Source organism: Acinonyx jubatus, chromosome B1, assembly GCF_027475565.1.
Source record: "Acinonyx jubatus isolate Ajub_Pintada_27869175 chromosome B1, VMU_Ajub_asm_v1.0, whole genome shotgun sequence".
Lineage (NCBI taxonomy): Eukaryota > Metazoa > Chordata > Mammalia > Carnivora > Felidae > Acinonyx > Acinonyx jubatus.
The window spans coordinates 180,401,839-180,429,634 of NC_069382.1; the positions used below are offsets into that span (position 1 = coordinate 180,401,839).

Below are 27,796 nucleotides of genomic sequence, written 5' to 3' on the forward strand. Positions count from 1 at the left end.
TGTTCACTGTGGCTTTGTCTGCAGGAACAAACATCTAAGAACAAGCTAAAGTCACTTAGTAAGCAAATGGTAATTTTGGCACATCCATCTACACAGTAGTTTAAAAGAATCTGTCAAATCTACACAGGCTAAAAAGCCTCTAAGATGATTCTAAAGTGAAAAAAGAAAAAGTTGCAAGACAGTATCATTTGAGTAAATACCCAATAACACAAACAATACCAAGTAATTTCCAAAGGTACATGGATGGATATTTAGTGATAAAAGAAAGATATGAAATGAACTGGTAACAATAGTTAGTTCTAGAAAGGATCTTGGAATTAAAATTTTTTTAAATGTTTATTTTTGAGAGAGAGGGACAGAGTGCCAGCAGGGGATGAACAGAGAGAGAGAGAGAGACGCAGAATACAGAGCAGGCTCCAGGGTCTGAGCTGTCAGCACAGAGCCGGACGTGGGGCTTAAACCCACGAACTGTGCAATAGCGACCTGAGCCGAAGTCGGACGCTTAACCAACGAAGGTACCCAGGCGCCCCGGAAGGGTCTTGGAATGAATTGGTCAAAGGGACATTACCTCTAATGTTTGGGTTTTCACTAAAAGAAATCTCCTGGGGGACCTGGGTGGCCCAGTCGGTTGAGTATCCGACTTCTGCTCAGGTCATGATCTCACAGTTCACGAGTTCAAGCCCCACATCGGGCTCACTGCTGTCAGCGCAGAGCCTGCTTTGGAACCTCTGTCTCCCTCTCCCTGTGCCCCTCCCCCTCTTGCTCTCTCTCTTAAAACCAAACATTTTTTTAAAAAAAGGAAAGAAAATGTACTCCTGTATGACTTCTTCATTAACAATACTTAAACTAAGAGAAAGAAACAAGGTGTAGCTGAACTCCAGAGCCTAAGGACATGGTCACACTGGCTCTTAATCTATGGTCTGTGGTTAGATTTCAGCAAATTTGGGAACTTCCCCAAACAGCGTGCACAACCATGTGCTTTGAGGAGTGTGCATTTTTCCTCAGGTGGAAAACGGAGGTCAAGAACCACCTTAAGAGAACATGTTCCTATTCTGTTGTGGCCTTGGCAGAGTTAGTTCCTCAGCTTCTCTGGAAAATGGGGCTCATAGCAGTTGGTGCCTCATGACGTTAAGGTGAGGATTACATGAGCTGATGTGGATGAAGCTCTTGAAACGGAAGTCAAAGGACAGTAGGTATTATTGCTGCTTTCATTGTTGCTGCTACTGTTGATGGCTTGGGAAGAGCGCCTCATTCAAGGGACTTGAGTTCTCACAACAGTTGTATCAGAAGCGAAATTAGGGAGACGATTCCATCCGGTCTGAAAATAATACAATTTCAGACTCCTACTAAATTTTCTTCCACCCCTAAGAACGATAAAATGACATTCAGTGACATAAGTCCTCCCATCTGTTCATCCTTTTACGTAAGAAACATTCAGTGAATGCTTACAATGTGCTAGACTTTGTAGGAACAGCTGGAAATGTGACTGCAGAAAACATGGCTGACAGGAGCCCTGCCCCCCAGGAGCTCGGGCCCCCGGTGGAGGCATCTCGGCCGAGTGAGCTCTGATACCGGGAACTTAGGTGCTATAATTACTCTGTGACCCGTTAGGGGCTTCCTAAGACAACCGCATTTCAGATTGGAGCTTTTATTATCAACAGGCATAGACATTTTATTTTTTAAGCCTTAAATCTGACGTGTCTCCTTTACTCTACTGGGCCACGAAGGGGGCGGAGATCAAGGGTTCCCTTCTGACCCTACTTTCAGCAGTCATTAGGCCAGCTCAGCGTTATGGTGCTTAAACATTTCAAGGCACTTGTGCTTCCAATTGCTTTTACTTTTAGCCTAGTTAATGGATTTGGTAGCTGTTACAATCCCAAAATAGCGAGTGGACACGTGGGTGGGTCAGATGCCAGGCGGGCTCAAGTCTCTAAAAGGTTCCCGTAAGAGGATTGCTTCTGGCTCCCCACACCTCTGAGGCATGTGAACTTCGGGTTTTTAGTGACCTAACCGTGGGCAGCGACCTGGTCCTGGGACCGTTGGAAGACTTACTGACATGATGATAATGATAATGAATGGGACATTTTGGCCCCCAGAGCTGGGACACAGGCCGCCACCCCCCCCCCAGAGAAGCACACCCAGGGGGCTTTTGTCTTTTAACTTAGGAAGGAGAAAGAGGTTTGGATGGGGGAGCGCCACAGGAGAGCAGGGAGGTGAAGGGCCAGGGTGGGTCTTCGGACAGGACAAGGCACTGAAGAAACATTGGTGCTCAGAGGAAGTGGTACTTGTATTACACAGAAAGGTCTTTACAGTGCCTACAGAACTTCCAAACAAATGCCTCCTCCCAAGGATCCTCACGTAACTCTGTGAGTTTCATAGTATATCAGTACCTTGTGGATGAGAAACTGGAAATTCAGAGGGATGAAGGGCAAGGGTGGAACCCAGTGGAGGCCAGATCGTGGAGACGGCACCGTAAAGACACCCCTAGGTCCTTGCCTGCTCACCTCATAGCAGCTGCCTCTTGGTGTCCTGTTCTGAGCGGTCCTCAGTGACCCTAAGAGGGAGTGGGGAAATTCTGGGGTGCCTGGGTGGCTCAGTCGGTTAAGCGTCTGACTCTTGATTTCGGCTCAGGTCATGATCTCACAGTTCGTGAGTTCAAGCCCTGCGTGGGGCTCTGTGCTAATGGTGTGAGGTCTGTTTGCATTTCTCTCTCTCCCTCGCTCTCTGCCCCTTCAGTGCTCTCTCTCTCTCTCTCAATAAACAAATAAACTTAAAAGAGGGGTGGGGGGAATTCTGAGCTAATTTTTGTCTTCCTGCTCACTCTCAAGTTACCAGAACGTCTGGCCACAAGTATCTTCCCCAGTGTCTATCATACGCGACGAAATTCCATTCTGAGATTCATGCCCTTGAGTCTTAAAGGCACACCAGCCCCTCAGCAACTGTGCAGAGACCCCAGTGAGACAGGGAGTCAGCCAGTTACTGGCCTCTGTTCCCATCAGACTTGACAGTTGTTAGGGTGGCATTGATGGGGGAGCTGTGAAACGAAAGGAGTATAGATGTTGGCACCGACCTCACTCAGGCCTCAGCATTAATTTCTGCAAAAGGAAATTGTAATAACACAGAGGCATAACTTCCTACGGTTTCACGAGGAATGGTCCTGGATGCTTACACTGAGTTACAAAACACTGATGTACAAAACAGACACAGCCCTTGTCTCGGTGAAGCTTCAGGCTCGTGGGGCAAACACATGAATGTAATACTACAAGCCATCATCAGTGTAAGAGCAGAATAAATGAAAAGAAGAGACCCGGGAGACACGCGAACATCCGGTGGGGAAGTCTGCTGTAGTCTGGGTCCGAGGGGAGAGAGAGTTCTCGGAGATTGTGGTGCCTTCTTGGTGGGTGGAGCCTAATGAGAGAGAGGGAGCAGGCAGCACAGCACGGGCTGAGAAGACAAGGTGGGCAGAGACCCTGGGGGTCCAGGAAGAAAGTGGGCCCCGAAGCATGACATGGAGGGAGAAGGAAGTATGTCTGACCCACGGAGTGGGGGAGGGGATGAGGAAGAGGGGAAGACAAAGCCACAGAGGAAGGAAGGTGCCATCCATTCAGGGCCTTACTGGGTTGGAGAGTTTCAGGTAGGCGGTGACATTCTGATCTGCATTCTGAAAGCCCCACTCACGTTAGTGCATGAAGAGAGACTGGAGAAGTCAAAGGGAGGCTGGGGAGATCAGTTATGGGGCTTTAACTGTTCTCCATGTGAGAGATGAGGGTCTCGTGGACTAGGGGTCCAGCAGAGAAGGACAGATGGGGAGAAGTGGAAAACTTGGGCAGAAATGTATCCTCAACCTGAGAAACAACAAGACAATTTGGTTAAGTCCCAGAGAGTAGGGTAGGGGGCAGGGCTGTGGCAGTTAGGAAAAGAGGCAGAGCAGTGAGGGCTGGAGAATGCTGCTTGGAGATGGGGTAAAGGGTCCACCTCTACCCTCAAGAGGGGTAGATCCCAATTAGGTGCTAAGGAATCGGACGGGCACACTGCGGGCCGGAGAAATACGGTCAAAGTCAGTGACGTGAAAGCTACGACGACGTACTCTGAGCACAGGTGAGGCGTAGTCTGAGAAGATGTAAGAAACTAAAACACGGGACTCTAATTCACAGTGCTTTTGTTAGGGTTAAGATGCAAGAGGGAGAAAACCCCAGACAACATTGGCTTACTAAAATAAATTTATTTTTCTTTCTCACATAAATGAAGTGTAAACGTAAGTAGTCCAGGACTGACTGGTGTATAGATTCTAAGACCATCAAGGATCCAGATTCCTTTTAGTCCCTTGTTCTGCTACACCCGACCACTCACCTCAGAATACAAGATGGCTGCTCCAGCTCCAGGGATCACATCTTCACCCTAACCAGGATCGAAGAGAAAGAAAAGGGCATGTTTGCTCTCCGGAAAGATACTTCTCAGGAGCTGCGCATTCATTTCTGCCTACATCCTATTGGCCAGAACCTTGTCATAGAGCCACATCTAGCTGCAGAGGAGGCTGGAAAACATTGCATTAATTCTAGACAGCCATGTACCCAATTACAAATTGGGGATCCAATTACTATACAAAAGGGGGGAAAGGGAAGCAGTCTCTGGTCCATCCAGCAGTTCATGACCGTAATTTGTTAGTTAAACACCATTACCTCTTTAAGTAGAGTTCCTATCAAGTAATGAGGAAAACATTACGACCACAATAGATATCCTGCCTGGAATGTTCTTCTCCCCTGGAGACATGAGACTCATTCCCTCAATTCATTCGGACATCTGCTCAAATGCCACACCTCCGAAAGGCCTCTGATCACCTGTCCCTCTCAGTCCCCTAGTCTGGCTTTGTTTTTTTCCTCACGGCACTTATCACGGTCTGACATCAAGTACTCTGCTTATTTATGTGTTTATTGTGCGTCCCCTGCTAGACGGAGAGCTCAGTGAAGGGAGCTCACTGCTGTGAATGGCACCTTCATGGTTCCCGCCACGTAGTAGAAGTTCAGTAAGCTTTTGTTGATTGGATAGAGAAATGGGCAGAGCACGTAAATAATTCATAAAGGACCTCGGCTTATCTTAGATTTATGTAAATAACAAAAGAGGAAACACAACCGGTAAGTAAACCCAGGGAAAACAGGGAGCATCTCTCCAAATTTGCACCTTTTCTAAAGGACATGCAAATTAAAACAAAGATGGGCCACCCGGGGGGGGGGGGGGGGGTGGGGTGAGGGGGGGGGCTCAGTCTCTGAGGCACCAACTTCAGCTCAGGTCATGATCTCATGGTTCACGAGTTCGAGCCCCACGTCGCGTTCTGTGCTGACAGCTTGGAGCCTGGAGTCGGCTTCGGATTCTCTCTCCCTCTCTCTTTCTCTGTGCTCCTCCCCTGCTTGCCCTCAGTCTCTCTCTCAAAAAGAAATAAACATTAAAAATAAATAAATAAAATAAAGCAGCAAAGCCATGCAAATTCCAACAACAATGAGGTGCCTTTTTCAATTATTAGCAAAAGGAAAATGCTACCCAATACATCAAATGCTGATAAAAGTGTAAGAAACCAGCCTTACAATAAATAGCAGCCTTACAAATGAGTGCTGTCTTTCGGGAAGTGATTTGCCCAGGCCTCAGGCTACCAGTCCCTGGAGGGGGTGCCCTCTGCACTGGCAGCTCCAGGGGCCAGACGTGCCAGCGAATCCTGCATGATTGCTGCCCTTGGAGCTGGCTGATGTCATCCCCGATGTCACCGACATACATCAAATGCCACAAAAATACGTGTGTAAGTATGTAAAAACAGAAGGCTAGGGGCACCTGAGTGGCTCAGTCGGTTAAGTGCCCAGATCTTGGTTTTGGCTTTCGGCTCAGGTCATGATCTCAGAGTTTTGTGAGTTCGAGCCCCACGTCAGGCTCTGCTGCTGGCCAGGAGCCTGCCTGGGATCCTTGATCCCCTGCCCCTCCCCCACTAGTGTTGCCGCTGTCTCTCTCAAAATAAATAAATAAACTTAAAAAAAAAGCAGAGGGCTAAAAATAATAACCAAATATCCGACTGTATGGAAATATCTTAGTAAGTTGGAGTATATGTTCTTTTTTTTTCAAATGTTTTATTTATTTTTGAGAGAGAGAGAGTGAACTAGGGATGTGCAGAGAGGGAAGGAACAGAGGATGGAAAGCAGGCTCCTCACCGACAGCACAGAGCCCAACCTGGGGCTTGAACTCACAAACCATGAGATCATGAGCCGAGCAGATGTCTGACGCTTAACCGGCTGAGCAACCCAGGCGCCCCTGGAATATATGTTCTTAATGAAAGAACCGACATCCCCTAACCTAACACTGGAGAGCTAACACATGATAATGAAATAATACTAGGTAAAAAAAGATGAATACATAAAATAGTATGTATGTAAACCCTTTGTAAATTCTCTGGGTAATGGGGTCATAGATTTTTTTTTTTTTTTTTTACTTTCTTCTCATTTAACTGTTTAAAAAGTACACACATTTTTTCAGAATGTATATCTCTCATTTTCCAAATTGTCATTAAAACTACATGCTCAGGGGCACCTGGGTGGCTCAGTCGGTTGAGCGTCCGACTTCCACTCAGGTCATGATCTCACACTCCATGAGTTCAAGTCCCGCGTCGGGCTCTGGGCTGACAGCTCGGACCCTGGAGCCCGCTTCAGATTCTGTGTCTCCCCCTCTCTCTGCCCCTCCCCTGCTCATGCTCTGTCTCTCTCTGTCTCAAAAATAAATAAAAACGTTAAAAAAAATTAAAAAAAAACCGACCTGCTCAGAAAGCAGTAAGTGGGATGAATGCCATACATAGAGTATGATTCCAAATTTGCTTTTCAAAAGATGTGTTTTGAGGAAAAGGCTAGAAAAATCTCCGCCTAACCATGAACAAATGTTACCTGGAGGCAGCGGCCTTCAGGAAGCTTTAAAAAAAATTTTTTTTTTAATGTTTATTTATTTTTGAGAGCATGAGCGGGGGGCAGTGCAGAGAGAGAGGGAGACAGAGGATCTGAAGCGGGCCCCGTACTGACAGCGGAGAGCCCGATGCGTAGCTTGAACTCACACACTGTGAGATCACGACCTGAGTCAAAGTTGGACGTTCAACCATCTGAGCCACCCAGGCGCCCCGGGGACGCTTTTAATATTTCTATCGATATGAAATATGATAAATGTTATTAGTAATTGCTGGACCTTCCTGAAATGCCGAGCACTCCCCTGGATGCTTTACACACACTGTGACAGGTAATGTCCCAGCCGTCCTCTGACCTGGGGGCTACCACTGTGAAGCCATTTGCCAGGTGAGGAAACAAAGTGTGAGAGAGGCAAAGCAACTTGCCCAACCCAGCTGTGGCTTGACAAGCAACTGCCTCATCCAACAGACACGAAGGCGGCTGCCTTCATCAGAAAGGAGCCACTGGGATTTCCCCAGGGATGGCCAGAGGGCGAGGACCTTCGGGGCGGACGCATGCATTCCCGGTGAGGGGGGGGTGGGGGAGGGGGGGGAGAGGGAGCAGGGGTGCGCCACCATATCAGCGTGTCCACCCCTAGAATGACCCAGAGCCGTCCGCCAGTTCCAGAAGCCTGGACGGTTAGAGGAAGTACAAGAAGGAAGGCTTAGCAGGCAGCAGTCTGGCTGTTTGGGAAGAGAGTGACAAGTAAGAAATTGAGAGAGGGCCACAGAGCAGGGCTCAGAGCAGCAGAGTGGGGGGAGAATTTCAGAGCAGAGCCGCGAGAACGTTAAGAAGCGTCTGGCCACCCTGTGAACTGGGTGCCCCCACAACAAACCTGTTACGGACCACCGACTCCGGACTGTGTCTCCGAAAGTGGCACAGCACCGAGAGTGAACCATGACGGGACCTGAAATTCACGATAACTCTACATATCTCTGTTGCTTTACAAAATTTGTAACGACCATGGGATTGGTGTGACAATGAGGGGGGAAAAAACACACATACATTTTTGGTGTGTGTGTTTGAGAACAATTCTTCCTTAATATTGAGAACGGGTTAGGGATATCGCTTCTCGGCCTTTTGGCTAAGATCAAGTGGAGAATGGGTTAGGGAACAGCCACCCGTTTCTTTACCTAAGAACCAGGTGAGGATGCTCGAGTTGTGGCTTTCTAGAATTTGCCAGAGAAGAGAGTCCCCGTGACCCCAAGGGCTTCGTGGGGTGCAGGAGACAGCCGGGCTCAGGCCGCCCGGTGGTGCGTGCCTTGGAGAGGAGGGGCACTTAAACTATTTCAACTCAATTTAGCACATTACTATCGATTCGCCTAGAACTCATGCCCGATCACGGGATAGACTCGGAGGTAAGAAGGGCACTCCCATTTTGCCCAGTTTATTATCACCTGTCTCCCACAGCAGACTGAGGATTTCACAAGCACAGGGTCCCCACTAACTTTGCTCGTGGCTCGTTCCCCTGAGGCCGCAATCACGGGGGTAAACAGAGCACCCTGAGAGTTGATCTGATCCACTAATGGTGAGGCATTGTTCTAAGTGCTTTCCACGTTTTTGTTTATGGGTAGCATTATGGTAGCATTATGTTGTCCCCATTTTATAGATGCGCAAGCTGAGGCTCAGAAAGGTTAGGTAATTTGTTCCTGTTCCACAGCTGGCCAATGGTGAAGGCCAGGCTTGGGTTCCTGTAGTCTGACGCCTGTGCTCACGCTCTTAATGGCTTCCAGGGAGCTGCCCGAGAGGTGACCCTGAGATCACTGGCCTCCAAATCCCCAGGGATAAAAAAGCAGATTCCCACGTCTTGGGCTGGAGGGTCAGAATCCCTGGGAGGGAAGCCTAAAAATCCTCATTTTTTTTTTTTTTTTAACACACTAACCTAGGTGTTTCAGATGTGCACTAATGTTTGTAAAGGACAGCACTCAGATGTGCCACACTCACTCCTTGTGGGTTTACAATTATCTCTAGCACCCACCCTCCTACACTCCACCCTCACTTCCTGCCATACCCTGAGCCGAATTGGAATAGAGAGGAAAGGAGGGAGGAAGGAAGGAAGGAAGGAAGGCAGGCAGAATGGAACGGAAGAAAAGCAAGAAGGAAAGACGGAAGGAAGGCAGGCAGGCAAGAAGGCAGGAAAGAAGAGGGGAGGGAGGGAGGAAGGAAAGAAGGAAAGGAGGAAGGGAGGAAGGAAGTTAGTTCAGGGCAGGTCAGCCCAAGCCTGCTGCTCTCCTGCCCTTGGACTTGCTGAAGCACACTCCTCCCACCGCCAGAACAGCTGCCGATGGAGGGGAGGTACCTCAGCAGGAGCCTCCTCAGTGGCTGCTGATGTCTGCCCTGTTGAAGTGGCTGAACAGCCAGCTGCCGGGAACAAGCAGTAGGGTGGAATTTAGCTGTTGCCGGGGCTCAACACCTGAATGTTTCTCCCGCCCCAGGGCTGCACTGGGCCCCCACCTCGGGGGCAGGGTCCACATCCTGGAAAGATTCAGCCAACAGGACGCGCGGCAGGAAGGAGGAGCAGAGACGAGGGTCCTGGCAACACATGGGTTGCGTGATCCTAGGATAACAAAGAAGGTTCCAAGCTGCAGGAAGTAGAATGGGGATGGGGTTGCGGGGTCCAGGCGCGGGTATGCAGCCCTGGGTTTCACCAGCAACTCACGTAGCCACTCTGAGCCTGTTTCCTCCTGCATAGAAGGAAAATAACAACTATGATCTGATGGCTATTAATATTGCGATCTGTGATTTGGTGAACACTTTTAGTGTGCCAGGCCTTGACATTGCCTTAAGGCAGTCAGTTTTCATAACAAATATCTATGAAGCCATTCTGATCCCCATTTGACAGAAGGGAGTGAGTCTTAGGTTAAGAAACTTGCCTGGTAGTTCCCAGCACATGACCCGTGGAGCCCAGATTTGATTCCTGGCCTGTCTGATGCCAAGGCCTATCCTCTTAATAACCACTGATAGCTTCTCCAACCTTCCTCCCACTTCTAGTGTCCGTGATCGTAGTTTCAAAGAAAACAGGCGTCACTCTGTCTTCCCAGCCCACAGCCTGAGCCTCCCCAGCAAAAATGCCAGTTCATCCGCGTCCAGCAAAGATGTGCATAGCTGTCCACTGAGAGCCCCGTCAGTACACAAGGGCCCCGCAGGCGTCTAGCAAATAGAATGGATCTCAGCCCAGCCAAGTGGCGTGTCCAAAACACAGGTCTCACAGCTGTCATCTGCTTCCTCAAAGGTCTGAACCAAGGAGACCATCTGTAGGGTGGATACAGAGGGGCTTTCGAGGGCTACAGGGCATCGAAGAAAACCCAGACACCCAGGCTGGTCTTCCTCTCTAACCTTAGCTTTCACTGTTTGCCTCCCACTCACTCCTACTGTTGCCTGTTCCCCAAAGGGGCCACGCTTATTTCCACCACAGGGCCTTTGCACTTACCATGACCTCTGCCAAAAATACTGTTCTTCCTGCCTAGAAGAAGCCACTCTCCCCAGCCAGATCTTCCCAGGCTTCCTCCTCCTTGTCTTCCAGGTCTCAGATCATGTCCCCTCCCTCGGGAGGTCTTTCCTGACCACCTCATCTAAATCAGCACCCCCAATCCATTCCTCTCCATTACATCTTCTGGCTTTACTCCCTTCATGGTGCTAAACACTATCTGAAAGGATCTTGTTCATTCCTTGCTCATGTGTTTAGAAAGTGCCTGGCAGATGGTTGACTCAACGAGTATGTGCTGAATGAATGGACCAATGAATAAATGAATGAATGGAAAACCTTCCTTACTTTTTTGGTACTAAGGATCCAGAAACCTATATCCAAAAACACCCCTCTCCTTTCGGTTAACAAGGGCAGAGATGGCAAGAAATAACACTGTGGTTGGTAACAACAGCCATGGGACAGTTATATCTACACACATTGCCGGGCATGGTTCCAAAGCTAAAAAGGCACTAATTGCTTTTATATAAGGAGGTAGAAACACAGTCCCTCCGTGTCCTTTAGTCCCGACGACGCTCTGCATTATCGTATCCGTTACCGTGTTAATTGTTCCTGTCTCACACAGCCAGTCCGGGCTTTATTCTGCATACGTCTGGGTTGGTGACAGGTTCCTACACAGAGGAGAGAGGTGCCGGGGAAGCGTGTGTGTTTGTGTGTGTGTCTGTGCAAGTGTGTCCGTGTGTGCACAAGGGTGTGTGAGAGCAGTGACACTCTGGGAAGGGTTAACTCACAGTCAGGCTATCTGTGCTCGGGGCCCCAAGACTGGCCCGGGAACGGGAGGGGTGAGCTCGGAAGGTGGAGCTGGCTTGGCTCACAAGAGCTGCCTTTTCCAAGACAGGAGTGCAGATGCTCGCCCAGCTGGACCGAGCGTGGTGAGCGCACGTCGCCTTCAGGAATGGCTGGAAAAGCCCGCACCTGGAGACCCCTCCCTCCCTGTCCCTCCACGGCAGGTCGCATTTGGTCTCTCGGGTCATCAGAGGAATGAGCAATTCCCCGGCTCGCGGCACTTGGAGAACAGCAGGCAAGGATGGATGTGGTCGACAGCCTTCTCGTGAATGGGAGCAACATCACCCCTCCCTGTGAGCTGGGAATCGAAAATGAGACGCTCTTCTGCTTGGATCAGCCCCATTCTTCCCAAGGTAGGTGTCAGACACTGTTATTTTCATTCAGAAAAATGATTGAGCTCAGGGAGAAATCAGCAAAGGCGAGGCTGAGAGAGAAAATGTAACAAAGTCCTCGGGAGACAAGGCTGGGGAAAGTCGTGCGTTCACAAGTTTGGATAACACATCAAGAAGCAGAACTGAGTCAAATACCCTTACGGTTCCCCAGGGGAGAGTTGAGATGGAGGTATAGGACTCGGGGGTGGGGGTGGGGGGGGCAAATCCAAGGAAGGAGGAGCCGAAGTGTAATAAGAAAGGGGCACACGTGGCGAAGCTGGAACTTACCAGCATCACAGAAAAGGTGCTCTGGCAGTCCAGCTGTCACCTTTTCTTGGGGGGGGCGGGGAATCCGGCGTGAAAAAGTGATGAAAGTAAAATAATGCTTAGCAGCTAGGAAAGGAAGCAATCACCATGCACTGGGGAAGCTTTGTTCCGAGGAAAAAGTGGTTCCCGGAGAGATTCTTGAACAAAACCAACATTTTAGAAGCCACTGAATCCCTGTGGGCTCCTCACTTGGTTTCTGCAAAACGTTGTCAAGTACAGGAATAGTCGGGTTCAAGGAGGTGCACCCTTGCAAGAAAAAAAAAATCTGCAAGAAATAACCGTTGGTGTCGTGGGCTATGGATTTAACATTCTGCTCCCATAACCTCCGCCCGCCCCTCTGTCTCGTCCCTGTTGCTCCGTGCAGAGTGGCAGCTGGCTGTGCAGATCCTCCTGTATTCCTTGATATTCCTGCTCAGCGTGCTGGGAAACACCCTGGTCATCACGGTGCTGATTCGGAACAAGAGGATGAGAACTGTCACCAACATCTTTCTGCTCTCCCTGGCCGTCAGCGACCTCATGCTCTGCCTCTTCTGCATGCCGTTCAACCTCATCCCCAACCTGCTCAAGGATTTCATCTTCGGGAGTGCTGTTTGCAAGACTACCACCTACTTCATGGGTGAGTTGCTGCCGGTGACTATTTCTGGAGCTCGCCCCAGACCCCACTGGGCCCCAGACCTTCCCAACTGTCCCCCCCACCACCCCCCACCCCCGCTCCCTGACAGCCTCAGCAGAGGAGTCCTGCTGAGTGCAAAAAACCCCCCAAAACACCTGGCTGTGTGGGGCTGAGCGCAGGGGTGCAGGCACCGGCTTTCAGGCAGGTCCGTCCTCGTGCGCGCCCAGGACTCAGTCCCCAGTCGTACGTTTCAGGGGTCAGTTTCTCAGGGTGGAATAAGTTGTTAAGAAACCACAGAAGAGGTGGGGTTTGCTTGCTTCGGCTAGAGAGAAAGAGGCACTCGTGCGGCTCAGCCCCTTCCTGGAAGCCGTTGGTCGTATTCCGGGGCTCTGCCCAACCCGAGGCGCAGTTTTCGGGGTGGTGGTTGGAGGGCGGGGGGTGGAGGGTTCTTTCTACTGTTGCTCCTGCCTTCCCAGGGAACAGGGGCTACTGTGAACACCCGTTTCTTTCCGGCTCTAGATTCCTGTGTCGGGACTTACTTCCCAGCCTGGTCCCCCAGGGGCTGGGACCATCTCAGGCAGAGAGGGAGAGAGGCCTCTGGCACTAAATGAGGAGTTGATTTTGCTCCCGGAGCCTGTGGGTCATTCAGCTCACCCTGACTGGCTGGGATAGGCAGCCCTCTGCCTTTGCCAATCAAAATGATGACGATGACAAAGAAAAATCACAAGGGCTGATGTTTTTGAGCACTTTCTATGCACCAGATGTTGTACTAAGTGCTTTTTTACTCCCACGATCCTATCTCCCAACCACCCTGTGAAATCTAAGATGCTTATTCTTCCCCGCCTCACCGAGGGAACAGAAGCACAGAGAGGTTAATAATGCGCCCAGGGACACACAGGTGGTAAAGCACAGAGCAGAGATTTGAACCTAGATCGGTAGCCACCACCGTGGTGCGTGAGTACTCTGACTCAGTTTGCCAGCTGCCGAGGCTCTCCTGAGGCCGAACAAAGATGTCTCTCCGTCCCCTGTCTCCCTGTCTGCCAGACTGTCGCGTTCCTACCCACTCTGAGAACTAGTTGAGGGGAGGAGGAGGCCGGGAAGTGAGGGAGGGCTCTTTTTTGTTCTGACCTAAGCCTTGCAAAATGTGCGGAGCTGAGCTGAGCTGGGCCAGGGCAGTAATGACCGGAAAGCTTTCAAAGCCTTTATTTCTCCCAATTGACGAAGCGGGATCTAACCCTGACCGAACGATGATGAATTACTGATCTGTGTGCCACGGACAAACAACCAAGAAAGTGTCAGTCCTTGTCCAAGAACTCTGAAAAGAAAAATGGACTTACCAGTGAAAGGGATCATTATGAAACAATGAAGCGGTAATAATTACTAGCATCTCGTGGCGCTTCCAGCTTTCCAGGCCCATCCATATGTATCTTAACGATAATACGATTTAAGACTCTTAACCAGGGTCTGTGAAAGGAGATTTAAAGCAAGCGCTTGTGTGATTGCACAGTATAGTGAATGTGCTAAATGCCACGGACGTGCCTGCTTGAAAATGGCTATGTGAATTTCACCCCCCCCCCAAAAAATGTTTTTAAAAATAGCAAAAATGGAAAGCAAGATAATTCTGAAAGTGTTTGCAACATCGTAATGGTTTTGTTGGATTTCTAGATCTGGTGATTTCTATTCTTCCCTTGATTTTGTGTTCTCCTCAATACTATTCCTAACAGTTAACATTCATTAATCTCCTAAAATGCAGTCAAAAAAAAGGAGAAGAAAGAGAAAGAAAAGAAAAAGAGAAAGAGTGCTTGCCTGGTAGGAGGTTTATAACAACGGTGGGCTCATTATCCAGACCCTGACTCCGGGACTTCGGGACTACACTCTATAGCCTAAATGTCATCAATTCCTTGGGGTGATGTCCAGGAAAACACAGTATTCCCATCTCAGAACATGAGTTTTTATTTAATGGCTTTTGGGTTGCAGATTCCTTCAAGTCTCTAAGGAACCCTGGAGGTAGTCCCCCCCAAAAAAGAATATTTTTATATATAGTTTCAGAGAATTTATTTCTATCCATAAAAGGCCCAGGCTAAGAGTCTGTTCTCCCAAGCTTAGATTAATTCTAAGGTTTAAGAAATCATGGTAACGATAATCAGAAAAATTGACAGAATCCATGAATGAGTCATGAAAGGGAATTTTAAGGGGAGAGGACATGATAATAAGTATACACACACAAAATACAAAAATTAAAGAAAATTAAGGGGTTTTTTGACTCTGCCTAAGAGCATTTTAAAGAAGGTGTTTTGGTGTCTTTCTCAATGATGACGCATGCTCCTTCTGCAAAATACAGGAGAGCAAAACAGAACGGGAAGGGAAGCTCTCGTCCTCCCACACACAGCAACCCTTAGTTACGGTGTGGAATCCCCCCCTTCGTGTTTTTCCACTAGGTGTTTTTTCCACAAACTACTTTTTAAAATGTATAACATTGCATTCTTAAAAATCCTAGTCTGTGGTAGAAATTTTCAGAAAGTTGTAATGCCTCCAGCTCAGACCCCAGTGACCTTTCAGGGTCACAGTCCTTACAAATCTGGGTTATTAGGTCAACCTAACCTCAGGTTATGTTGAAAATTAGAGCTTTTCTGTGGCTGAGTCCAACACCTCTTCTGTGGGATAGGAACATAGTCCATCCCCGTGGTTATTAATTAGCCTAAGCAGGAGGGAGGTTGTAATCAAAGTTCAATCAACTTACCTAAAAATTGGAAAGAAGATGTATTTGTAAATAGATTTCTTTAACTGCCTTAAATCCTTTTTGAAACGAAACTGAGAATAAGTGATTTTTAAAAATATATACATACATTTGAGTCTGCACATACTGAGTGCTGTCCCTTGATATGAAACCCGTGCAGAGCAGATAATGTGCAAATAAACTCTGGATTTCAGCGCCATCGTAACTGACTTCTTTGTTCCTTTCCCAGGCACTTCGGTGAGTGTCTCCACCTTTAATCTGGTGGCCATATCTCTGGAAAGATATGGTGCAATCTGCAAACCCTTACAGTCCCGGGTCTGGCAGACAAAATCCCATGCTTTGAAGGTGATCGCCACTACCTGGTGCCTCTCCTTTACCATCATGACTCCGTACCCAATTTATAGCAACCTGGTGCCTTTTACCAAAAATAACAACCAGACCGCAAACATGTGCCGCTTCCTACTGCCGAATGATATGATGCAGCAGTCCTGGTAAGGGGGTGTGGTGTTTATTTGTGTGACAACTCGTTAAAGCTCGCGGTTTTTATAAAAACTGGAATGTGTTGTCCAGGGTGGCTGGGGGATCAATTTCCTGGAGACCCGGAGAAGGATTATTCTAACTTCCTTTTAGGATGCTAGTGATACCAAACACCTAGCGTTCTGTTTTAAATGCCATGCATATATTAATTAATTCATCCTCTCAAAACCCTATAGGGTAGGTACTATTCTTGTCCCTATGGGCATGGAGACATGGAGAGGTGAAGTGAGTCGTTCAAGGTCACAAAACTAGAAGATACAGAGCCTCTCTGCTTACCTGCTTTGCACAATGCCTCTGGATGGTCTGGGTGGGGGTAGAGGGGGCGGAGTTGGCTAGAGGATTGGGAGGGCTATGATTTTCTTTTCTTTTCTAAGTTTTTAATTTTAAACTTTTTAAATGTTTATTTATTTATTTTTGAGAGAGAATGTGCATGCGCTAGCGCAAGCCGGGAGGAACAGAGAGAGAGGGAGACACAGAATCCGAAGCAGGCACCAGGCCCTCAGCGCAGAGCCTGATGTGGGGCTCAGACTCATGAACTGTGAGATCATGACCTGAGCCGAAGTCAGACACTTAACCGAGTGAGCCACCCATGATTTTTAAAACCTGAAGTTAGGGGTGCCTGGGTGGCTCAGTCGGTTATGCGGCTGACTTCGGCTCAGGTCATGATCTCACCATCCATGAGTTCAAGCCCTGAGTCGGGCTCTGTGCTGACAGCTCAGAGCCTGGAGCCTTTTTCGGATTCTGTGTCTCCCTCTCTCTCTGCCCCTCCCCTATTCATGCTCTGTCTCTGTCTCAAAAATAAATAAATGTTAAAAAAAAATTTATTAAAAAACTAAATAAATGAAACCTGAAGTTAAAGCAGAGAATGATTCCCAAATCCCATGTGGTTTTTTTTAGAGCTGCTGTTATGGTGCTTGAACAGAACACCTCACTAGAAATAAACAGGCGAGGGGCACCTGGGTGGCTCAGTTGGTTGAGTGTCCAACTTTGGCTCCAGTCATGATCTCGTTGTTCCCGAGTTTGAGTCCTGTGTGGAGCTCTGTTGTGACAGCTTGGAGCCGGGAGCCTGCTTTAGATTCTGTCTCTCTCTCTCTCTCTCTCTTTCTGCCCCTCCTCAACTCATGCTCTGTCTCTCTCTCTCTCTCCAAAAATAAACATTAAAAAAAATTTTTTTAATTAAAAAAAAAAGAAACAGGCGAGATTCTAATATCTCCTTCTTTGCTTCCTAGCTGACTGACGCTGGACAAGTTCAAGTAACCTCTCTGAGGTTCAGGTTCCTTATGTATACAAGGATTTAATAATATAGATTTTTTTTTATCTACCTCATTGGGTGGCTGTAAGATTCGAATGAGAGTATATGTATAAAATGTCATAAAATATCTTAAAAGTCTCACAAACGCAGGGTATTACGTTTACTAATACCAAGCATGTTTTAGAATCAGGGAACCCGATATCCAAAACTGGCTCAAAACGGAGATAACCTCTGCTTTCTCTGCCTTCCTTTTTCATTTCAACCAAGTAACAAACACACACACACACACACACACACACACACAAGAATTACGTTGCAAATGAGAGAAACATTTCCAAGACTTGAAAAGGAATCTTATCAAAACATGTCCAATTGAAATGAGAAATGGCCCAGCCACCGTGAGCCTCTGACAATTTTATGGCCTAATCGTGTAACCTTACACATGCCAGAGTGCAAAAAAATGATTTAGGGGCCAGACTCATAAAGGAGGCTGTGGTGCTTCAGGAATCAAACATGTTTACAGAGAGCATAGCTCTGCCCCACCAGGCACTAGAATAAGTGTGTTGCCAGGCCAGGCATCCGAAGCCGCCCGAATACTGTATTTTGCAAAACCTAAGAGGTTTTCCATCATTCCTACCTATGCATTTAATGATTCTGCTGTTACGGGGAGGCTGCATGACTTCAGCTCAGGTCATGATCTCATGATTCGTGAGTTCAAGCCCCTCACTGGGCTCTGTGCTAACAGCACGGAGCACCAAGCCTGCTTTGTATTCTGTATCTCTCTCTCTCTCTCTGCCTCTCCCCCACTCACATTCTGTCTGTCTCTCTCAAAAATAAATAAACATGTTTTTAATTTAATAAAAAAATTTTAGAGAATTGATTCTGTTGTGATAAAGTCAACGAATAGTCTATCGTGATGCTTAAGGGCACAGGTTCTAGAATCATATTGCTTGGGTTCAAATTCCACCTTTCACTAGCTGCGTGACTTTGGACAAATTATTTAATCTCTATACACCTCAGTTTCCTCACCTAAGGTATTATGAAAACAGTACCTACCTCAAACATTCTTATGGGAGTTAAATCTAATTATATATACATATATATACATATATGTGTGTGTATATATGTACACACATATACATATATATACATATGTGTACATATATACATGTATATATGTATATACATATATACACACATGTATATGTATATGTAACTTATGTAATATTATATACATTATATACATATGTGTATATACACATATGTGCATGTATATACACATATACACATATATGTATATACATATATATACACATATATGTATATACGTATATACATATATACGCATACATACACATACACATACATATATATACATACATGTATATATGTATATACACATATACACACATGTATATGTATATGTAACTTATGTAATATTATATACATTATATACATATGTGTATATACACATATGTGCATGTATATACATATATGTATATACATATATACACATATATGTATATACGTATATACATATATACACATACATACACATACACATACGTATATACATATATATGCACATATATGTATATGTAATGTATGTAATATTATATACATAACACTTAGCTTAGTGTGTAGCATGGTTAAGTCCTCCATAAATGTAAGCTCTTGTCAATGTTTATTGGTATTTTTGGTAATAGCTACATTGAGATCGTTCACATACTCTTTGTCGTTGTTAAGTTCTTCTTGGTTTTGCATGAAGGCTTGTTTCAGGCACAGAATTACACCAACCCTTTCCAACTTAACTAGTCCTTCGTAAAAGACTTTATCTGAAAAAAAGGAAAGACGTAAACAACTTTGAATGACTGAACCACCAGACATGGAATTTCTAAGGCAATTAAATACTAGTAATTAATGTGTTTGCTCAGATCAGTTAAAATGGAGATGAACCCTATTTATCCCATCTGAGTTTGAAATACTGGAGTTGATGGTTATTGAATTTCTTTTTATTTTATTAGGCACACGTTCCTGTTACTCATCCTGTTTCTTATTCCTGGAATCGTGATGATGGTGGCCTATGGATTAATCTCTCTGGAACTTTACCAAGGAATAAAATTTGATGCTATCCAGAAGAAGTCTGCTAGGGGTAACTATCTTTTAGCTGTACATTTACACCAAAATATCACAAAAGCATGTTGCTCGTAGCATAGATACACCGAGGGTGTATGTTGGCGATTTTTGAAAGTATTCTTAGGGGACTCTGCGTCATGAGGCACAGTCAATGAGACCTAGTGTCCTTATTTCCTCATCTTTGAAATGGAGAAACTGACATAATACACACATACCCGATTATCAGCTGAGGGCCCGTGTGTCCCACACTCACTGCACTGTTATATTCAAATGGACCCCTTCAGCAACTGAAGTGGATTGTAATTCCCCCATCTTCTCTCCCTTTCTTCTTTAGTTATTTATTTATTGAGAGAGAGAGAGAGAACTAGCAGGGGAGGGGCAGAGAGAGAGGGAGAGAGAGAATCCCAGCCAGTCTCCACACTGTCAGTGCAGTACCTGAGGTGGGGCTCAATCTCACAAACTGAGATCATGCCTTGAGCTGAAATCAAGAGTCCAACACTTAACTGACAGAGCCACCCAGGCGCCTCTCTTCTCCCTCTTTGTCACATTACAATTGCCACAAGGCCTCGCTTCCTCCCCACTCATTACAATCTGCTATCCACTAAAATGTATGCCGACACCCTTGTTGACATAACTTCTTGCCCTTCTCCCTCTACCCCTTCGGTCAGCTCTTTGATCGTGTGTGTAACTTACGTGTCTCTATAGCTTCTTTGGTTTTTGTTGATTTCTGATCATTATCCAGGTTTCTCAGTAAATGCACTGTGGAGGCTTACCCAGCAGGCGAGACCCTTTCCCCTTAGGGTCTGGAGAAAGGGAGGAAAAAGTGTGCAGATTCGTGCACTCATAATTTTTTTATCCTTACAATTGACATGCATGAAATATTATTTTGTGATCATATACTATGCATACAATAGATGATGTGTTATTGTATTAGTTTTAAGTAGCTTTTCTTTCTTAAAAAAATGTTTATTGATTTTTTGAGAGAGAGACAGACAGAACAGAGCAGGGGAGGGGCAGAGAGAGAGAGAGGGAGACACAGAATCCCAAGCAGGCTCCAGGCGCCCAGCTGTCAGCACAGAGCCCGAGGCAGGGCTTGACTTCATGAGCCAGGAGATCATGACCTGAGCGGAAGTCGGACACTTAGCCAACTGAGCCACCCGGGTGCCCCTAAGTAGCTTTTCATTTGAAGGAAAGGACTACTATGGATGGCTACTTACCCCCACCATGTGGGCCCAAGGGTGGCTGCCTAGCTCTTCCGTTCAAGTCTGCTTTGAGCCCCTTGATGGAGGGGGCGGGGCTCCCGCGCCCTCTGTCCCGCGTGACCCATCCCCAACAATAAGTGATGTCGCTTGCCCCCCCCCCCCCCCCCCCCCAGAAAGGAAACCGAGCAGCAGCAGCGGCGGCAGGTACGAGGACAGTGACGGATGTTACCTGCAGAAGCCCAGGCCCCGCACCCGGCTGGAGCTGCAGCAGCTGTCCAGCAGCGGGGGCGGCAGCAGAGTCAACCGCGTCAGGAGCAGCAGCTCGGCGGCCAACCTAATGGCCAAGAAGCGGGTGATTCGCATGCTCATGGTCATCGTGGTCCTCTTCTTCTTGTGCTGGATGCCCATCTTCAGCGCCAACGCCTGGCGGGCCTATGACACGGCCTCAGCCGAGCGCCGCCTCTCCGGGACCCCCATTTCCTTCATCCTCCTGCTGTCCTACACCTCGTCCTGCGTCAACCCCATCATCTACTGCTTCATGAACAAACGGTTCCGCCTCGGCTTCATGGCCACCTTCCCCTGCTGCCCCAACCCCGGTCCCCCAGGGGTGAGAGGGGAGGTGGGGGAGGAGGAGGAAGGCAGGACCACGGGGGCCTCCCTGTCCAGGTATTCCTACAGCCACATGAGCGCCTCTGCCCCACCCCCGTGAGCTGTCCCCGGCGCCAATGCCTCCGCAGGAGGGGGTGGAGGGGGGAGATGACAAGGAGGGTTCCATTTCCAGTGGGAATTGTTCACTGTCTGCTTTTCATCCTTCATCCGGGTTCCAGGGGAAGTCTACGGAGGCTGGGGCCCGCACTCGGTTTCTGGGCGACTGGAGGCAGGAAATGCTCAGTGACATTCACCATCAGAAAAACCTCAACAGGCCAGTAACAGGAGTCCAGCAAGGCTCGTGTTACAAACGCAACTGCCAAACACACGTTCAAAATGGTGATGCGGACCTTACTTAAGCTCTAGAAGTTTCCAGAACATCCAAGGTGAGCGAGCTCTCACTCCCCATAGGGACACACTTCTATGCTCTGCCTCATCTGCCCACGCAGGACTGTGGAGGCTGCTGTCCTCCCCCCGGAGAGTCTACGGCTCACATACCGTACCCAACCGTCTCACCACCATCACAAAAGGTAACATGAAACAGAGACTCTTCTGGCCAACAGCCTGGCTCTTTCTTTTTGAGGTTGGTGAAGGACATTCAGAGACACAACCTTACGCCATCACTGTCATCAAAACAGCAAACGGATTGTTGTCTAAAAGATGGAATTTGGAATTTATGTCTCTAAAAAAGAAAAGGGGTGTGTGGCAAATAGCTGGATGGAGTGCTATCCTCCCATAGTGAATATTTAAGAGCCAGAAGGTACATAGACATTTTTTTTGCTACTTTAATGGCCTGTATTATATTGAACCCCGTGGCTTCTTTGCCTCAACTTGATTTCCCATATTCATCTGGCATTTCCTCCTTTCCAGAAAGACTCCAGGTACAAAGGTGAGTTGTAACCGATGTGTTCCTGTCCAAGGGAGGAAACAGAAACATGTATAGTCAGTCCCAGAATAAACACTGGCATGCTTGGACTCCATTCTCAAATAGCTTTGAGTGTCAAAGCTGTCTGTGCCATCAAATACAATCTGTGCATTTGTTAATAATTGTATTCATTTTATGTATAAGTATAAAGCAAACATATAAGTATGCTCTTCACATAGAAGTATATTCTTTGGTGTTTAAAATAAGAAAAAACGAGTAGGAATGGATGTTGGAATTCAGTAATTATTATCATTCTACATTCCTGCACAACAGCTGGTTTCATGTGAACTTTTCTGTGCAAAATTAGGATTGAAACCTCTCTCCTCTAATTTAGAAATCTCAATTAAAATGAGACATGAGCTATAAATTTAGATCGCGGTAAGTGCATTTCTAGAATAGAACCTATCAATCTAGTCCGCAAGCACTTCTTTCTTGTTCTTTTTTTCTTTTTCAGGGTAACATTGTCTTGACTGTTTCAATATATTGACACAGACATTTTTGACAGAAACAACTGTACATATCAGTGTAGGAATGAAAAAGGAAGAAGGAAGGAAGAAGGGAAGGAAAGAAAGAAGGAAGGAAGGAAGGAAGGAAGGAAGGAAGGAAGGAAAGAAGGAAGAAGGGAAAGAAGGAAGGAAGAAGGGAAAGAAAAGAGGAAAGAAAGAGAAAAAGGAAGGGAGGGAGGAAGGAAGAAGGGAAGGAAGGAAAGAAGGAAGAAGGGAAAGAAGGAAGGAAGGAAGAAGGGAAAGAAGAAAAAGAAAGAAGGAAAGAAAGAAAGAAAGAAAGAAAGAAAGAAAGAAAGAAAGAAAGAAAAAGGAAGGGAGGGAGGGAGGGAGGAAGAAGGGAAGGAAGGAAGGAAGAAAGGAAGGAAAGAAGGAAGGAAAGAAGGAAGGAAGGAAGGAAGGAAGGAAGGAAGGAAGGAAGGAAGGTTGAGGACATAACTATTTATGATGGGGGACTTTTCAAGCCAGATGTTAGTTTTTCTATTTCTGAGACTGCAACGTAATGTTAATATTTATAACCAGTCATCTCAAATATTTCAAGGTAAAAATTCAACCGATTAAAGCACGTCCTGCTACATGATAAAAGAAGTAAGAAATGAAATTGTCTCCATCATTTAAGTCAATTCTACAAAATCTACAGTTTTGCTGCCAGAGGGATAAGCCTTCCCCTCTGACTATGTGAGCATGTAAATAAAGATAAATCAGCCTCCCTCCCTTTTGAAGGAACTTCTGGAAGTTCCAAAAGTGTATTAACCTTAAAATAGGGCTGCCAGATTTAGCAAATAAAAATACAGGATGTCCAGTTAAATTCTAATTTCAAATAAACAACGAATAATTTTTTTTAGCATGAGCATGCCCCATGCACTAACATACATCCTGTATTTTATCTGGCAACCCTGCTTTAAAATAATTTAAAAAGTACATAAAAATATAAATAAACTTTCCCAGATATAGGACAGTCATATGCCTCTGTTCACTAAATTTATTGGAAGGTCTTTAACTTAATGGAAGCTTTTTTTTTTTTTTCAAGAGGAAAAATGCTATTAACTTTCAGAATCTGTGTCTGACCTTTGGGAACGGTACTATCAACAGGCTGATCTTACTTAAAAATAAACATTTTTAGGGGCTCCTGGGTGGCTCAGTTGGTTAAGCATCCAACTTTGGCTCGGGTCATGATCTCACGGTTCGTGAGTTCAAGCCCCGAGTCGGGCTTTGCGCCGAAGGCTCGGAGCCTGGAACCTGCTTTCGGTTCTGTGTCTCCTTTCCTCTCTGCCCCTCCCCTGCTCTCTCTCTCTCTCTCTTCCAAAACTAAACATTAAAAAAAATTTTTTTTAATAAAAAAACCATTTTTTATTAACATAAAGCTGTTCTAGTACATTGTTGAGTCAACTGCCTTTATTTCATGCTGAATTGGACTACTAATTTGAATGTGAACTCAAGCGGCCTGTATGGTTAAGAAAATAGGTTCACCAAGAAAACACCAAGTTTTCTAGTGTTTTCAGGTAGCTTCCGCTCATCACCAGAATGGTAAATTACAACTTGCGCGCTGGAATGTGTCTTCGATCTTTACTCAGTCCGTGTGTCCCAGTGGCTTCTCGTGCCCTGGTTACTGCGGTAACCTCTCACGCTAAACTAGCAGTGGTGAATGCACAGTGCATATATCTACGTGTCGGTCACACATGCTGGTGTGTGCTTAACACGTATCCCCTCCCTTTAGTTAAAATATAATCACGAGGCACGTGGCAATAGCTATTGAACCTCTGCTGCAATGCCTTCCAGTGTTTTGCCCAGCACTCTGCCCACTGGGAGTGCCCAATAAATGTTACAGCCGACCTCTGCCCTGCTCCCAGGGTTAGCTGAACCCTCTCTCTATCCACAGCAGTGATTCGCAGCAAGGGGGCATATTCCTGGGGGAGCATCAGAATTTCTAGAGGGCTTTTTCCAACTCTATGTGGATCCTCTCCCAAGAGGTGGCTGTGTGAGTATTTGCTGCCATCTCTCGCTTCCCTTTGCTCTTTTCCTGGGTGCGTGTGTGTGCACAATTGGAGATGTTTACTAGTGGGAGGTCGTCGTGCCTGTGAACAGTGCCAGACACGGATTTTTTTTTTTCAAAAGGGCCAAGCAAACGGACAAATGCTGTATGATTCCATTCACGTGAAGTATCTGAAGTGGTCAAAAATCACAGAAACGGAGAGTGGAAAGCTGGTGACCCAGGGCTGGGGGTGCGAGGACGGGGAATTTCGGCATTCAGCAAGCGTAGAGTTTTAGTGTTGCAAGATGAAAAGTTCTAGAGACTGTTGCACAACAGCCTGAAACCACTTCACAATACTGAACGGTACACTTAAAAATGGCTACGATGTGGGGCAGCCCGGGTGGCTCGGTCCTTTAAGCATCTGATTCTTGATTTCTGCCCAGGTCATGATCCTACGGTTCGTGGGTCCAAGCCCCGCGTTGGGCTCTATGCTGACAGCTCAGAGCATGCTTGGGATTCTCTCTCATCCTCTCTCTCTGCCCCTCCCTCACGCACACGCGTGCTCTGGCTCTCACTCTCTCGAAAAAGAAGTAAGCTTAAAAAAAATAAATGAGGGGCGCCTGGGTGGCGCAGTCGGTTAAGCGTCCGACTTCAGCCAGGTCACGATCTCGCGGTCCGTGAGTTCGAGCCCCGCGTCGGGCTCTGGGCTGATGGCTCAGAGCCTGGAGCCTGTTTCCGATTCTGTGTCTCCCTCTCTCTCTGCCCCTCCCCCGTTCATGCTCTGACTCTCTCTGTCCCAAAAATAAATAAACGTTGAAAAAATTTTTTAAAAAAATAAATGAAAATGGTTACGATGGTCGATTTAACATCACGTGTTTTTTTGCAAACTGGAAAAGTGGGGGGGGGGGGGGGTGGCAACTACTAGTCTCTCACATCCCTTGATTTTGCTCCTCTCTGCCCTCATTCGCTTTGAGGGGACGAGTAAAGAACCATCACAACAATCCTGATGCCTATGCCCAAGTCCCCGGCTCACTCATTAAGGCTGTTGACATTATGAGCGCCCACCTGACGCCCTTAGCTGTTCGCTCCCTCCACTGCCGTCCTGTACGAAGCCTGTGACAGCATCTCTGCTGCAACCAAGGCACTCCTTCCTCTGCTTCCTTGATTGGATGTGCCTGGTCCCTCTGGCTTCCCAGCCACCCTCAAGCGGAACATCGGTTCCAGATTTCCTAAACCAGCTCCCACCGCAAGGGCCAGCAGCCTCCTACCCTATTCTTACAAGCCCAGCCCAGGAGGAATTCTAGCTCCTCCTTCTTTCTCGCCCAGGAAGAGAGGTCAGACAAGCAGAGATCACCCAGCACCCGGCATTGCCCAGAGCACATACAGGTGCTCGTAAGTGTTTGGGGGGAATGAATGGAGGAGTGAACGAACGAATGCATTTGAAGGGAGTTGTTCGTGGATGCTACTTCCTTCCCGGCCGTTTGGAGGTGGGGGGAGCACTTTGCACTGAGTGTGCGGTCGTGCTTGGCAGAGGATGTGGCTCACGGGCCACATACACGCGTATGTGACGTCTGGCCAATCCCGCTTTCAAGCTCGCTGACCGTAACGCCTCCTTTGAGGGTAAAGCGGATGTACTCTGGACCCCAAGTCCAGAAGCCTGCGTCCCAGTCGTAGCCCTCTTGCTTACTTGCTGTGCGGCTCCAGGCAAGTCACAACCCCTTCTCTGGGTATCGGTGCAAAATGCAAGGTCGTCGATCCCTCTCTGAGGCTGTGTGACTCGAATGGCTCGGAATGTGCGAGGTTCTTTCATTATCCCACACCTGCTCTTTGGTTTCGTTGGCTTCCCCGTTGAACTTGCAATCAGAGAAGCTGCCTGACACCCAAGCACATAACCACCTTGGAAGAAGCCCTTCACCTCCGGAACGCCTCTGGGAGAAGGCAGCCAGAGCAAGAGAGAAAAGGTCCCAGAGAGGAATCTGCAAGCCCTGAGCCCCTTCTAGGCCACAGCTGCCCAGAGCAAACTGTGGGAAGCTAGTTGCTGGAACGCCAGCCCCCTTCCCACTGACACACAGGCATACGAAGCGACTCCCAAAATAGATTCGGCCTGCGTGAGAGGGAAGCAACATGTATTCAAGCCTGTTTTCTGCACCATACAAGTCACCGCTGACAGCAGGTGACAATAAACACTCAAAAACAGGATGAAAAGGGGCGCCTGGGTGGTTCAGTCAGTTAGGCGGCCGACTTCGGCTCAGGTCATGATCTCACGGTTCATGAGTTCGAGCCCCATGTCGGGCTCTGTGCTGACAGCCCAGAGCCTGGAGCCTGCTTCGGATTCTGTGTGTCCCTCTCTCTCTGCCCCTCCCCCATTCACATTGTCTCTGTCTCTCAAAAATAAATAACTGTGTTGGGATGAGCACTGGGTGTTGTATGGAGACCAATTTGACAATAGATTTCATATGAAAAAAATAAAAAAATTAAAATTAAAACAATTTAAAAAAAAAAGAATGAATGAATGTTGCCTGCATGTTTAATTCTCAAAGCAAAGTACGTGAGGCATCCTTTGCCACCTCTCAAAAGTGAAGAGACCGAGGCTCAGAGCAGGTGGTGATGTGTCCAGGGTCAGGCAGTTAGTAAATGACAGACGGGACTGGGCCGCATCCTAATGCCACCAGGCTGCTATTGAGATTAGGTGACAGCTAGGAGTCTAAGCAGTCAAGCTGGCAGGTTCGTTTCCCGTGACGCCGTTCAGTTCTCGGTCCTTGTGCCATAACAACCCCGAGGAAGAGAAATCCTGTCCGTGTCCCCCTCTCCTCCCTCCCTCAACGGACATTTGGTCCTCTCTCTGAGCTCTCTGAATGTGGAAGATTTAAAAGCTGGCTTTGTACGCTGTGCCCTGGATGCCGTTATCCCTATGTTTATTTTTAGAAGAAAGATAATACGCTTTGCCACCTCACAGGGAAGCCGAGAGATAATGTCAGTAAACAAGCCTTCACCTCTTTGCAAATTATCGACACCTTTAAGACAGATCTATTTTCTCGGAATCGTCGGAAAGGAGGCAAATCCTGGCCAGCTTATCCACCCGCCTGCCGCGAAAAGCTTCCTGCCTCGGTCCTCCACCTGTTCCCTTTTTACCAAGTCACCCTTCCCTGGTGACACCGGCAGATTACTGTGACCCACAGGCCACGGCTAGGATGCCCGGATGTCCCCCCCCCCCACAACCCCAAACTCGTCACGTCTGTAACACTGCCATTTGCCCCATCCTACAACACTTCCGGTTCTCTCTGCCTGCTTCTTGGACCCTCACCCTCTCAGGTTATTCTCGGACTCGAGACCTGACT

The 27,796-nt window shown here is 47.3% G+C and overlaps 1 protein-coding gene and 1 long non-coding RNA gene across 8 annotated transcripts in view; one reads left to right on the forward strand and one right to left on the reverse strand.

Annotated features, from left to right (window-relative positions):
* Positions 1-11,132: 11,132 nt before the first annotated feature.
* CCKAR (cholecystokinin A receptor) lies at positions 11,133-25,303 on the forward strand. 6 transcript variants are annotated; one of them, XM_053217492.1, is made up of 7 exons: positions 11,133-11,588; positions 12,298-12,549; positions 15,513-15,774; positions 19,097-19,224; positions 20,584-20,762; positions 21,238-21,444; positions 21,642-23,446. In XM_053217492.1, exons 1-6 carry the CDS (start codon positions 11,477-11,479, stop codon positions 21,415-21,417), a joined length of 1,113 nt encoding a protein of 370 aa, XP_053073467.1. In that variant the 5' UTR covers positions 11,133-11,476; the 3' UTR covers positions 21,418-21,444; positions 21,642-23,446. The 6 variants fall into 6 exon arrangements, 5 of the variants coding, with proteins under 5 accessions (XP_053073467.1, XP_053073466.1, XP_026907463.1 ...); XM_053217491.1 differs by lacking the exon at positions 21,642-23,446 and adding an exon at positions 24,602-25,303 and having other exon boundaries at positions 11,134-11,588; XR_008296372.1 differs by lacking the exon at positions 21,642-23,446 and adding an exon at positions 24,602-25,303 and having other exon boundaries at positions 11,141-11,588; positions 20,584-21,076.
* Positions 18,749-27,796, reverse strand: part of LOC128314576 (uncharacterized) — a 37,639-nt gene continuing 28,591 nt past the window's right edge. The window contains exons 3-5 of one of the 2 annotated variants that reach the window (XR_008296374.1): positions 26,146-26,331; positions 19,902-20,011; positions 18,749-18,907 (exon numbers count right to left, since the gene is read on the reverse strand). This is a non-coding gene — a long non-coding RNA (uncharacterized LOC128314576). Of the gene's footprint in view, positions 18,908-19,901; positions 20,012-21,574; positions 21,970-26,145; positions 26,332-27,796 lie in introns of those variants that run through there. The other variant, XR_008296373.1, reaches the window with a different exon arrangement.